The 12,445-nt window shown below is 44.5% G+C and overlaps 1 protein-coding gene across 8 annotated transcripts in view; it reads left to right on the forward strand.

Moving 5' to 3' along the window:
• FMNL1 (formin like 1) overlaps positions 1-12,445 on the forward strand; it is a 114,132-nt gene that overhangs the window by 80,584 nt on the left and 21,103 nt on the right. For all 8 annotated transcript variants that reach the window (XR_014557428.1, XM_083709100.1, XM_083709099.1 and 5 more), the window contains 6 exons: positions 2,379-2,453; positions 4,981-5,091; positions 7,213-7,362; positions 8,042-8,167; positions 9,724-9,958; positions 10,470-10,793. Coding sequence is in view for 7 of the 8 variants with exons in the window: in XM_083709100.1 (XP_083565226.1) it covers positions 2,379-2,453; positions 4,981-5,091; positions 7,213-7,362; positions 8,042-8,167; positions 9,724-9,958; positions 10,470-10,793 (1,021 nt within the window). In the remaining variant the exon portion in view is untranslated. The remainder of the gene's footprint in view (positions 1-2,378; positions 2,454-4,980; positions 5,092-7,212; positions 7,363-8,041; positions 8,168-9,723; positions 9,959-10,469; positions 10,794-12,445) is intronic.

A 12,445-nucleotide genomic window follows, 5' to 3' on the forward strand; every position in this document is an offset into this window, starting at 1 on the left:
AATTTTTAAAATATTTTTTGGGGATCCTGCACTCTCATCCACCATGATGGCTTTGAGAGTCTCTCCTGTACCATTTGCCTATACAGTGGTACCTCAGGTTACATACGCTTCAGGTTACATACGCTTCAGGTTAACCCAGAAATAGTGCTTCAGGTTAAGAACTTTGCTTCAGGATGAAAACAGAAATTGTGCTCCGGCGGTGGGGTGGCAGCAGGAGGCCCCATTAGCTAAAATGGTGCTTCAGGTTAAGAAAAGTTTCAGGTTAAGAACGGACCTCCGGAACGTATTAAGTACTTAACCCGAGGTACCACTGTATCTTTGAATGCTGTTAACGTATGAGAGAATGCGGAAGAGAGCAGTCTTTCCGTTTAAAGCAGGGTTGCGGAACCTTCGGCACTCTTAATGGTTTTTTCAAACTACAACTCCCATCATCCCTGTTTCTTGGCCGTGCTGGCTTGGGCTGATGGGTATTGGAGTCACCTGGAAGTGTGTTTCAGCCAGCGTAGGTTTCACATTTGTGCCTAAGGCCAATCTAGATTAGAAGCAGAATAGGCATTCTGGTTAATATGTCTTGAATCGCTTTCATATATCCAGACGGTTGAAAATATTTATATCCAGATTTTCCAGTCAGTCGCTCAAGGTGACTCACATTAAAACTGTTAAAACCCTTAAACAATGAAAAACAACAATAAAACCCGCATGTGTTAACTGAGGCATCCAATTTGTTTCCTCCTTCCCTAAGACAAATCACCCAGGGCTGGTTCCCAACAGCTATGCCTGTTAAACTGCCGCAGTTTCTCATCCCTCCCTCCTGAGGGAACCACAGTTAATGCGAAAGGGGGAAAGGATCTTTTACCATTCTCAGCTCCCTCATAAAACTGCTGTTCTCTTGAGGAAGCCATGACAGTGTTGGGACTGGCAGAGGTGAAGCAAGTGTTGGGAAGATAAGCTTGGCAAATACGTGAGCTGGCGAGAACTCAGGCTGGCCGGCTGAGAAAACGAGAAGCGAATGAGGGGTTGTGCAGTGGCAGTTTTGAGTCTCACACCTGCAATTTTTGCAGGTTGAGTCAACCAGGGCAGAACAAGAGGCTTCATAGGGGCTGGTGGCATCCTGTGGACAAGTCCCCAGAACCCTGTAGTAGCTGCAGTGCCCAGCGATGGGTGGCACAGTTGCCCAAGCATAGCTGAGGGCAGTCTAGAATGCCCCCTTTTCTAGCAAGCTGACCTCTTGGTACCAAGAGTGGGGTGATGTTGGATTTCTGTTTATGCCACTGTGCAGTTTTTGGAGTCACAAGACTCTGTTTACATTCCAGACTGTTGGAAGTCTCACAGGAGATGGGAGATGGATGTTGTTGTTACTGGTTTCCTGTTTCTTTGTCTCAGTTGGTTCACTGACTCTCACAGAGAGAGGATGTATATTCTTTTCTGTCTGCGTAGTTAGAAAGAAAACATAGTAATGTAGCTCATATATTTCTCTTTTTTTTTCTTTTTTTTCTTTTTTTTTTTGCACGGTGTAGCTAAACTATTTTCTTTGTATAGTTGGAGAAAGGAAAAAGTTGGCTTGTATATCTTTGTTGTAGTGACCCTTTTTTTGTAATCTTTTCCGTATTTTTTTCTTTCTTTCTTTTTTATGTGTCTGTTTTGTGTATAACTTTAATAAAAATGTATTTGGGGAAAAAAAAGTAGCTCATATATTTCTCGTCCTTCTGCTGCTGTCTGGATACTCTGCGTAATGGGAACATGCCTGAAGCCTCATCAAAGGCTTAGGTCGTTAATCACCGTCGGAGGACCCGAGAAATAGCTTGGCCGTACGGAGTTCCGGCAGATAACTGGGTCTGGCTGTCAGAGCCCTCTGTTGGACTCCCTAGGCAACCAGATTGACCAGTTGAAACTGTTATTTGTTAGCCCAAAAATGGAAAACAAGCAAGGTCCCAACCAAAGAAGAGTGGTAACTTAAGTTGACAGAATATGCACAACTTGTAGACTTAACATATAAAATAAGAGAAGAAGAACATACGTTTAGAGAAGATTGGAAAAGGTTTATTGAATATATGGGAAATAACTGTGTACAGCTTAAAACGCTGGCAGCACGAAGATAAATTCAACAGTGTAAATACGTTTTGATGGATGCAATAGCGGAATACTGAGTGGTTTAATTTATGTAAAATATGCGGGGATTTATGATATGTGAAATGAACCATGGAAAGAGAAGAAGGGAAGTCATTGATATCTTAAGGATGTAAAAATGAGGACATTAAATTGTAAAACAGGAAATTTAATAAAAATTATATATATTTTAAAAAAGAAAGAAGCTTTGTAGTGCCAAGTAAGCCTTTGGCGCCAAACCAACCTGACTGCCTTTCTTCCCTTCCCTGCAGGTCTGCGGTGAGAAGAACCGCTTTGAGAAGCTGATGGAATATTTCCGAAATGAAGACTGCAACATTGATTTCATGGTAATGCAAAGGCTGAGAGCAAAGGTCACTGTTTAGCTTCTTGCCTACCAAGGGCTCTCCCTCCCTCCTCAAACAGACCATCACAAATACAAAGGCATCAGGGATCTTTGAGGCTGGCGGTGGGGGAAAGCAGCGCTTCCCCCCACCGCCAGCCCCACAAGCTCGGGGGGCAGCGAGAAGGCTTTGCCCTGTTTCCCGACCTGCTCTTGAACGCACCTTGTTTTTGAGGGGGAGAACAAGAAAAAATCCCCCCCCCTATTCTTCCCCTCCTATGGTCCGGTGCGTCCTATGGTCTGGTGCGTCCAATAGAGCGAAAAATACGGTAGATAGTGTTCACATACGCATACACAAACACACACACACAGAGCCTTGCTGCCTTTCGCCTGATTTGCACACATCACTGAAATGTCGATTAAAAACAAAACATTGGCTTATTATTTTTTTAGTTTACTTTGGTTTGCCACTCATGGTTTGTTTGGAGGAAACAAGCCACACTCCCAGATTTGAATGCCACAACAGTGCAGACGATGATATTCCAGTCTGGTATCGGAATAGAAATGTCCCTATGGTGACAAGATTATTCAGGCAGCATATCCTGTCCTCAACCTTGCTCCTTCCTTGTTGCTGTCTTTTGAGCTAAAGGGAATGCGGCTGAGCAGCTGGAGCAGCCAAACAAACAGGCCAGACTCTGCCTTTTGCATTGTCCTTTGGGCCCGCTCCACGTCGTTGGCTATCGTTGGCGGAGACAGAGAAACAAGGAAATTGGGACATCAGGGCATCGATAAGTTCTGTGAAATAAAACAGAGCAGGATGTGGATAAGGTTGTGTCCAGTTAAGTGCTACTACGAGTAGACCCACTGAAGTTAATGCACCTAGGTTAGTCCTGTCCATTAATTTCAATGGCTCTATTCTGAGTAGGACTATGGATCCAACCCACAGCTACTGTTTGTGGTCGTATCTCAGACATCATCCCTGTTTTGTTGTGAGATGGCAAATATAGTAGTAGTAATAATAATAATAATAATAATAATAATAATAATAATAATAATAAAGGTAAAAGACCCCTGACAGTTAAGTCCAGTCGCAGACGACTCTGGGGTTGCGGTGCTCATCTCGCTTTACAGGCCGAGGGAGCTGGCGGTTGTCCGCAGACAGTTTTTCTGGGTCATGTGGCCAGCATGACTAAACCGCTTCTGGCACAACGGGACATCGTGATGGAAACACCGTTTACCTTCCCGCCGCAGCAGTACCTATTTATCTGCTTGCACTATGATGTGCTTTCGAACTGCTAGGTTGGCAGGAGCAGGGACCGAGCAACAGGAGCTCACCCTGTCGCGGGGATTTGAACTGCCAACCTTCTGATTGGCAAGCCCAAGAGGCTCAGTGGTTTAGACCACAGTGCCACCTGTGACCCCAATAATAATAATAAATAATACTCCGCTCACCTGGATGGGTTTCCCCAGCCACTCTGGGCGGCTCCCAACAAAATTTTTAAAACACGATAAAACATCCATTTTTAAAACTTCCCTAAACAGGGCTGCCTTCAGATGTCTTCTAAAAGTCAGGTAGTTGTTTATTTCCTTGACATCTGATAGGAGGGGGTTCCACAGGGCGGGCGCCACTACTGAGAAGGCCCTCTGCCTGGTTCCCTGCAACCTCACTTCTCACAGGGAGGGAACCACCAGAAGGCCCTCAGCACTGGACCTCAGTGTCCGGGCTGAACGATGGGGGTGGAGACGCTCCTTCAGGTCTAGTGGGCCGAGGTCGTTTAGGGCTTTAAAGGTAGCACCAACACTTTGAATTGTGCTCAGAAACGTACTGGGAGCCATTGTAGGTCTTTCAGGAGAGCTACCCTTTTAAGCCTGTACTTTTGAGATGGTTTGGTTTATTGTTCAAGCTGAGAGCCAAGGGTAGCAGTGCCAAATTTGCTTGAGCATCGCTGTATCAGAGCTGAATATATAAAAAATGAAACGCAACCGTGGAAAGTTGAAATTATAGCCTAATCAGCTGAATCATATCAATATAACAAGGAGCTATGAAGAAATTCCATAAAATTATAAAAGCAGGCATTATATACTAATATGCTCTCTATTTGTTAAATAAAAATCCCCAAAGGCTAAGAGTGTATAATACAGTGGTACCTCGGAAGTCGAACGGAATCCGTTCTGGAAGTCCGTTCGACTTCCAAAACATTCGGAAACCAAGGCACAGCTTCCGATTGGCTGCAGGAAGCTCCTGCAGCCGATCAGAAGCCGTGTCAGATGTTCGGGTCCAAAGAACGTTTGCGAACCAGGACACTCACTTCTGGGTTTGTGGTGTTCAGGAGCCAAGGTACGACTGTACTGTGTTTAAAACCAATATGTATAAACAGACACAGAAATGAATGGAAATGTTACAGTGAAACCCTGTTAAAGCTCATCGGTGCCAGGCTAGTCCTATCCATGAGAACCTAACCTGAAGAAAAGTGTAAAAAGAGGTACCCAGTTCCCAAAGTAATGTGTTCTCCTTTCCTTCCCAAAAAATCTAGGTTGCTTGCATGCAGTTCATCAATATTGTGGTCCACTCTGTGGAGAACATGAATTTCCGGGTCTTCTTGCAATATGAGTTCACACAGTTGGGACTGGATGATTACCTAGAGGTAAGAGGGATGTAACAAAAGCCTGGTTGTGGGTGGGTGTCTATTGATGGTGATTAATTTAATGTATTTTTTCATTTGCAACCTTCTTAGTGATTGTGAGATGCCTTTCCATCTCTGCGAAGTGGGTTTTCTGAATCGCAAAAGTTTCTGTATACAGTGGTACCTTGGTTTTCGAACGTCATCTGTTCTGGAAGACCGTTGGACTTCAGAAACTGAAGCATTTACTTACGGAAACATTTACGGAAAACTCAATACGGAAGCTGCATAGCATGTTCAACTTCCGAAAAGCATTTGAAAACTGAAACATTTACTTCTTGGTTTTCGGCGTTCGAAAACCCATTTGTTTGACTTCCAAGACATTTGAAAACCGAGGTACCACTGTACTTGCCTAAATATTTGAGATTCAATTTAACATGTTTGTTTGATTTGCTATATACAGTCAAACCTCAGTTGTCAAACGTAATCCGTTCCAGAAGCCCACTTGGCTTCCAAAATGTTTGACAACCAAGGCGTGGCTTCTGATTGGTTGCAGACGCTTCCTGCACACAAGTGGAAGCTGTGTTGGACGTTTGGCTTCCGAAAAAGATTCAGAAACCAGAGCATTTACTTCCAAATTTTTGACTTTCGGGAGCTGAAACGTTCCAAAATGGAGGTGTTTGGGATATGAGGTTTGACTGTACCAAACTAAACTAATAGTAATAATAATGACATGCTAATATTAATTTTACACGCCGTGCTAATATCCCAAACAGAAATAGACAGCCTAAGAATGGAATGGCTTCACTTCGGATTAGACCAGGCTCAATTGAGCCTGCAGTCCATTCACCATCATTCAACAAGTTTGAATTAGTACCCTCTGGCCAACACAGTGAAAAAGTCAAAACAGCTCCCTTTTCTGGCAAGGTGTCCTTTTGGCACAGAGAATTAGGATGACTTGGTCTGGCTGCCAACGTCCTCAACTTTGGCAACCCCATCTCAATTTAAGCATTGATTGCCATTTTTATTTCAGATTGGACTGGCATTGGATTTGTGCCATTTGCTCAGTTTGACCTGTATAACTCCCTTTCCTTCGCATATTAATGCGTAGAAAGAATACCTTTCTAAAAATGGGGAGAAAGTATGTGTAACAAACGCTTTTATGTCACATATGAACAGGATTTGGAATTTTTGTTACCTACCTTTTAATGAGGTCTACAGCAATGCTATTTCATAGGAGATGTTGTGAGAATTGGAAGCTGCCTTGAAGTGTCATTGATTTAGGGTAGAAACAGATGAAATAGAAAACAACAATTGTAGGATGAGTTAGCCTCCCAAATAATTTAGCCCCAACTTGTGCCAAAGCTACAGGTCCCAACTTAAAGAAGAATGGCAACTTAAGTTGACAGAATATGTGCAGCTTGCAAACTTAGCATATAGAATAAGAGAAGAAGAAGAACATACGCTTAAAGAAGATTGGAAAATGTTTATTGAATTTTGGGAAATAATTGTGTACAGTGGGAAACGCTGGCAGCGTTAAGATAAATTCAACAGTGTAAACCAGTTTTGATGGATGCAATAATAGAATACTGAATGGGACAGTTTTTGTAAAAGATGCAGGGATTTATGATACGTAAAATGAACCATGGAAAGAGAAGAAGGGAAGCCATTGATATCTTAAGGATGTAAAATGAGTATTTTAAATTGTAAAACAGAAAATGTAAGAAAAAATTATATACAGTCGTACCTTGGATTCTGAATGCTTTGGTACTTGGACGTTTTTGGCTCCGGAACGCTGCAAACCCAGAAGTGATTGTTCCGTTTTGCGAATGTTCTTTGGAACCCAAATGTCCAATGGGGCTTCTGGAGGTTCTGATTGGCTACGGAGCTTCCTGCAACCAATTGGAAGCCACGCTTTGGTTTCCAAACGCTTTGGAAGTCGAACAAACTTCTGGAACAGATTCCAAGGTACGACTGTATATATTTTTAAAAGGTCTGGCTGCACCATTCAGACACACCAATTCCCGTCTTGCCTGAATCCCCTTGTGGCAGTGCTTGAAACAGGCTGCCTCCTTCCTTCTGCATTGCACAGCCAAGCCCATCCGTAGCTTTAAACGCCACACTTTTCCTCTTTCGCCTCAACAGAAGCTGCGCTATTCGGAGAGCGACAAGCTGCAGGTTCAAATCCAAGCCTATCTGGACAACATATTTGATGTGGGCGCCCTGCTGGAGGACACCGAAACCAAAAACGCTGTCCTGGAGCACGTGGAGGACTTGCAGGAGGAAGTCGGACAGGTGGGGGGGCTAGCTAAGTTCTCTGGGGTTGATGTACCTAAGCTGCACTGGGGGGGGGGGCAGTGGCTTGGCAAATGAAAAAGACCCTCCCCACTCACTACGTCACACAAAAATGGGGAAAGGGCTCGAGGCTGCCTGGGTCCCATCCCTGCAATCTGTATGCACAAAAGGGATGCGGGTGGCGCTGTGGTCTAAACCACTGAGCCTCTTGGGCTTGCCGATCAGAAGGTTGGTGGTTCGAATCCCCACGACTGAGCTCCCGTTGCTCTGTCCCAGCTCCTGCCAACCTAGCAGTTCGAAAGCACACCAGTGCAAGTAGATTAATAGGTACCACTGTGGCGGGAAGGTAAACGGCGTTTCCATGCGCTCTGGTTTCCATCACAGTGTCCTGTTTCACGAGAAGCGGTTTAGGCCTGCTGGCCACACGACCCGGAAAACTGTCTGTGAACAAACGCCAGCTCCCTCGGCCTGAAAGTGAGATGAGCACCGCAACCCCAGAGTCGCCTTTGACTGGACTTTTACAACAACACCCCCCGCTAACCTTTTGTTTGAACAAGGGGGACTGTTGCCTGTTGGACCCCCTTCTGTAGCATGTTGCTCACTGCCAGCTCCTTCTTTTCCCTGTCACATATCCTGCCCTCTTGCAATTCACTCGCCCATGCATTGTTTCTCTTTGCAGCTGGCAGAGAAACTCCAGGATGCCGAGAACGAATCCATGGCCAAAGTCGCAGAGCTCGAAAAGCAGCTGTGCCAGTCGCGCCGCGAGGTGGAGGCCCTGAGAGCACGCACCACAGGCAATGAGCAGGTATGAGCAGCGAGCTGCAGGAGCCGTGGATTGTTGGAACCAGTTCCCCAAAAGAAATGCTTGGGGCGCCTTGCCAGTTTGAACCAAAGCTTGATCTAGTATTATTATTATTAATAATAATAATAATAATAGAATTTATATACCGCCCTATACCCGGGGATCTCAGGGCGGTTCACAGAATAAAATCAGGATATAAAACCACAAAATACATAATAAAAAGAAAAACAACCACCGCCACAAAAAACACATTTTAAAAGGGCATAGGATGTCAATCAGATCAACCAAAGGCCTGGTTAAAAAGGAACGTTTTTGCCTGGCGCCTAAAGGTGTATAATGAAGGTGCCGGTTGAATTTCCCTAGGGACAGTATTCCACAGATGGGGAGCCACTGCAGAGAAGGCCCCGTTCTCGTGTTGCCATCCTCTGGACCTCTCAGGGAGGAGGCACACGAATGAGGGCCTCAGAAGATGATCTCAGGGTCCAGGTAGGTTCATATGGAAAGAGGCGGTCCTTGAGGTATTGCGGTCCTGAGTACAGTATCCTGTTTTGAATAGTGGACAGCTGAAAATTCTGCCAGTCAATGGGGGCAACACTAACTCAGTGGTGTGACTTGGTGGAAGGTAGGTTCCTATGTTCCCAATTGGAATTAGCTCTTAGGTGAGTGGCAGGCAGCAAGAATCCTAGAGTACAGGTGAGGAAACTTTTTTTCTGTTGAGGGCAGCACTCCCTTGGGGGTGAGGTAATTTTGATGGAGCTGCGTATTGGTGTTTGGTGAGGCCATTCTCCTTTCTCCTTTCTTTCCAGCAACCTCCTTCTCTCTCTCTCTCTCTCTCTCTCTCTCTCTCTCTCTCTTTCTTTCTTATGGTTGGTGGGGTTTTTTTCCCCTCTTGCTTTTTTTATTTGGGGCTGGAGCGGGGGGGGGGGTGTGCTTTCTCAATAAGCTTTCTAAAAGCTTTTTTAAAGCTTACTGGGAAATGATATATAATGAATTGAAAAATAACGTTTGAAAACAAACAAACCCAGAAGCTTTCCTTTTGGGAATTATAGGGACCGAACTTCCCAAACTGTATAGAAATTTATTCCTGTATGCGACTACAGTGGCAAGAATGTTACTTGCCCCAAAATGGAAAGAAGTCCCAGCGAAAGAAGGAATAGATACAAAAAATTATGGGATATGGCGAAACATACCAGAAATCAAGATAACAAACTGTTTATAAAAGAATGGAAACGGTTTATGGGATATTGACAAACAAACCGTGAACAGATAAGAACATTGGCAGGATTATTGTAATAACCTGCAGCTTTATAAGAGGTGAATAAATGATAAATTTAATATAAATTTATTTTTAGCATTTTCTGCATATTCCAAATTAAGGAACCGCAGAAAGGGGGGGAAGGAAGTCAAGTTTTGAAATGTTAAAATGATTGTAGAATTTTTCAAATGTATAAAACTGAAAATCATAAATAAAATATTTTTAAAAAGAGAGAGAGAGGGGTGTGCTTTCTAAGTTTTCTGCCCAGACCTCATGATTTTCAATATTGTCTTTCTTGGAACAGGATAGGACAAACAGTCCGAGGAGCCCCTCTTTGCTACAAATGCCACAGCCTCAGGGGTCTCTGCAGTACCCTGCCTTGGAGCGCAAACTAGAGGAACTTGAAGACAAGGGGCTAATCCGGATTCTGCGTGGACCTGACGGTGATGTCATCGTTGGCATTGAGGTCATCCCAGTTATTGTGGAAGCCTCAGGAGCCTCTTCAGTTACCATTGATGCACCTTCGTCAACCAGCACAGGTATGTAGAGCAAACAATATGCCCATTTTGTGGCAGAAACAAAAGGTGTTGTCCGATCCCTCTTTTGCTGAGCTCTACCACATCAAATGGGACATGGGTGGCACTGTGGGTTAAACCACAGAGCCTAGGACTTGCTGATCAGAAGGTCGGCGGTTCGAATCCACATGACGGGGTGAGCTCCCATTGCTCTGTCCCAGCTCCTGCCAGCCTAGCAGTATGAAAGCACACCAGTGCAAGCAGATAAATAGGTACCGCTGTGGTGGGAAGGTAAACGGTGTTTCTGTGTGCTCTGATTTCCGTCACAGTGTCCCATTGTGCCAGAAATGGTTTAGTCATGCTGACCACATGACCCAGAAAGCTGTCTGTGAACAAACGCTGGCTCCCTTGGCCTGAAAGCGAGATGAGCGCCACAACCCCATAGTCGCCTTTGACTGAACTTAACCCTCCAGGGGTCCGTTACTTTTTTACCTTTAGCTTAAATAAATAAAGATGTGCTTCTTTTCCTTTCCAGATTTTCCTTCGCCGTCTACATCTCCTGTTCCTCCTCCTGCTCCTGAAATCCCACCAGCCCCGCCCCTGCCTTTCTCCAAGGACAGCAGCTCCCTGGTTCCTTCATCCTCTCAAGAGGAAGTTCCTCCTCTTCCCCCTCCAGCTCCGCCCCTTCCGGGGACCAGTGTCCCTCCCCCTGCCCCGCCCCTTCCTGTAGCAGGAACTACAGCTCCTCCACCACCACCACCGCCACCCCTCCTGCCAGCGGACGGTCCAGTTCCTCCTCCTCCTCCCCCTCCACCGATGGCTGATGGTTCAAATCTCCCAGGAGTGACAGTAACCCCAGGTGAGCTCAGTGGGTAGAGTGTGAGACTTTTAATCTCCGGGTCATGGGTTCAAGCCCTACGTTTGGGTAAAGATTCCTGAATTGCCAGGCGTTGTGCTAGATGTCCCTTGTGGTTCCTTCCAATTCTATGAATGTATTGTGAGCCAAAATCAGAAGAATCTTTATTTGCATCAGCCACAAGCCATCCCAATAAAATAAAATAAAATAAAATAAAATAAAATAAAATAAAATAAAATAAAACATACTGAAGATAGAGGTATAAACTTAACTAGAGAAGAGACATTTGGGGGGCTTGCGTCTATACTCAAATAATAGATCTTATTCTAACTGCCCCGGCTAAAAACCTTGCAGTTTTTGTTGTCTCTTGATGATCATCTTGATCTGCTAAAGGAAAGGACACAGCAGCACTGGTTGAGCGACCCAGCATGGACAATAAGAATGGAGTAATAACCTCACTCCTCAAATTTTTGTCAAGAGTGCAAGCACATGACTCAATACTGCCATCTCCACAGGGACATAACTGTTTTTCCAGTGGGATTTTTTGAAATTGACCCTCAAGTACAGCCGAAGGCAGTTTCTTCAATCTTGCGAGAGTGAAAGTGTGTCTTGCATTTGTGAGCCAGTCTTAAGAGGGTATTCCTAAGTGCCTAAATTACACACACATATATGCACCTTTTTGCGATACATTAAATCACTTTGCGTAATTTCCAGGGTTATTATTTAATGCAGAACATATCCGTCAGTTGAATCGTATAAGTTTTGAACCATTAATCGATCTATTCAGTCAGTGTGTGGATAAGCTAATAATTTATTTGTGTTTTTTTATAGTCCCTGATGAACTGGGGAGGGACATGAACAGAGTTGGTAGATGTAATGGCTTAAGCGCTTAAGCGCAAACACTTAAGTGTGTGTGTGAGGGGGGGTGTGTCCTCTATTCCTGTCACATTTTTGTTCCCTGCTGAGACCCCTTCTGAGTTGCTTCCTCAGAAAACAGCACAGTGTTTTCATCCTTACGAATAAAGTTCGAGATTCTCAATACTTTCCTCACCAAATTTTAGTACCTCAGGAACACTCGGGTCTGGGATCTGGAAAAATCTTGGGTATCTGTAGCCTCCTCAGAACGTGCACTGTGAGTAGAGGCAGCTGTTCTGTATTCTCACTTCCCTCAGAGCTGCATACAGAGAATCATAGAACTGTAGAATTGAAAGGGATCCTGAGGGTCATCTATTCCAACCCGCTTCAACTGAGGGGGGAGGGGTTGTTACCCCATTTTGCCCTGACAACAGTTCTGTGCAGTGGGTGTATTTCGAGAGAGACTGACTTTCTGCAACCACTCAAGAAGTTGCCTTGTCTTCAGAGCCCAAGTCTCGACATCAACTCAGCCATTCTGGTGGGTTCTGTGGGAATGTTGAGGAAAGTAGGAGAGGATATATTGATTAAATATTATCCCTCCTCACTCACGCTAGTGAGCAAGCAGCAGAGCACATTCTCTTGCACATTGCGGCAAGCAAGTTGATGGATTCGTTACAATCATTTAAATTAAGCAATCCAGTCTGGCTTGTCCAGCCTGGATTGTTCCTGGTAAGTTTCCCCTTTTATTTAAAACAACAATAACACGGCAGTCTTGTTTAAAAGTAAGAGTAAGGTTCACA

This window comes from Podarcis gaigeae (assembly GCF_964106915.1).
Source record: "Podarcis gaigeae genome assembly, chromosome: 13".
NCBI lineage: Eukaryota > Metazoa > Chordata > Lepidosauria > Squamata > Lacertidae > Podarcis > Podarcis gaigeae.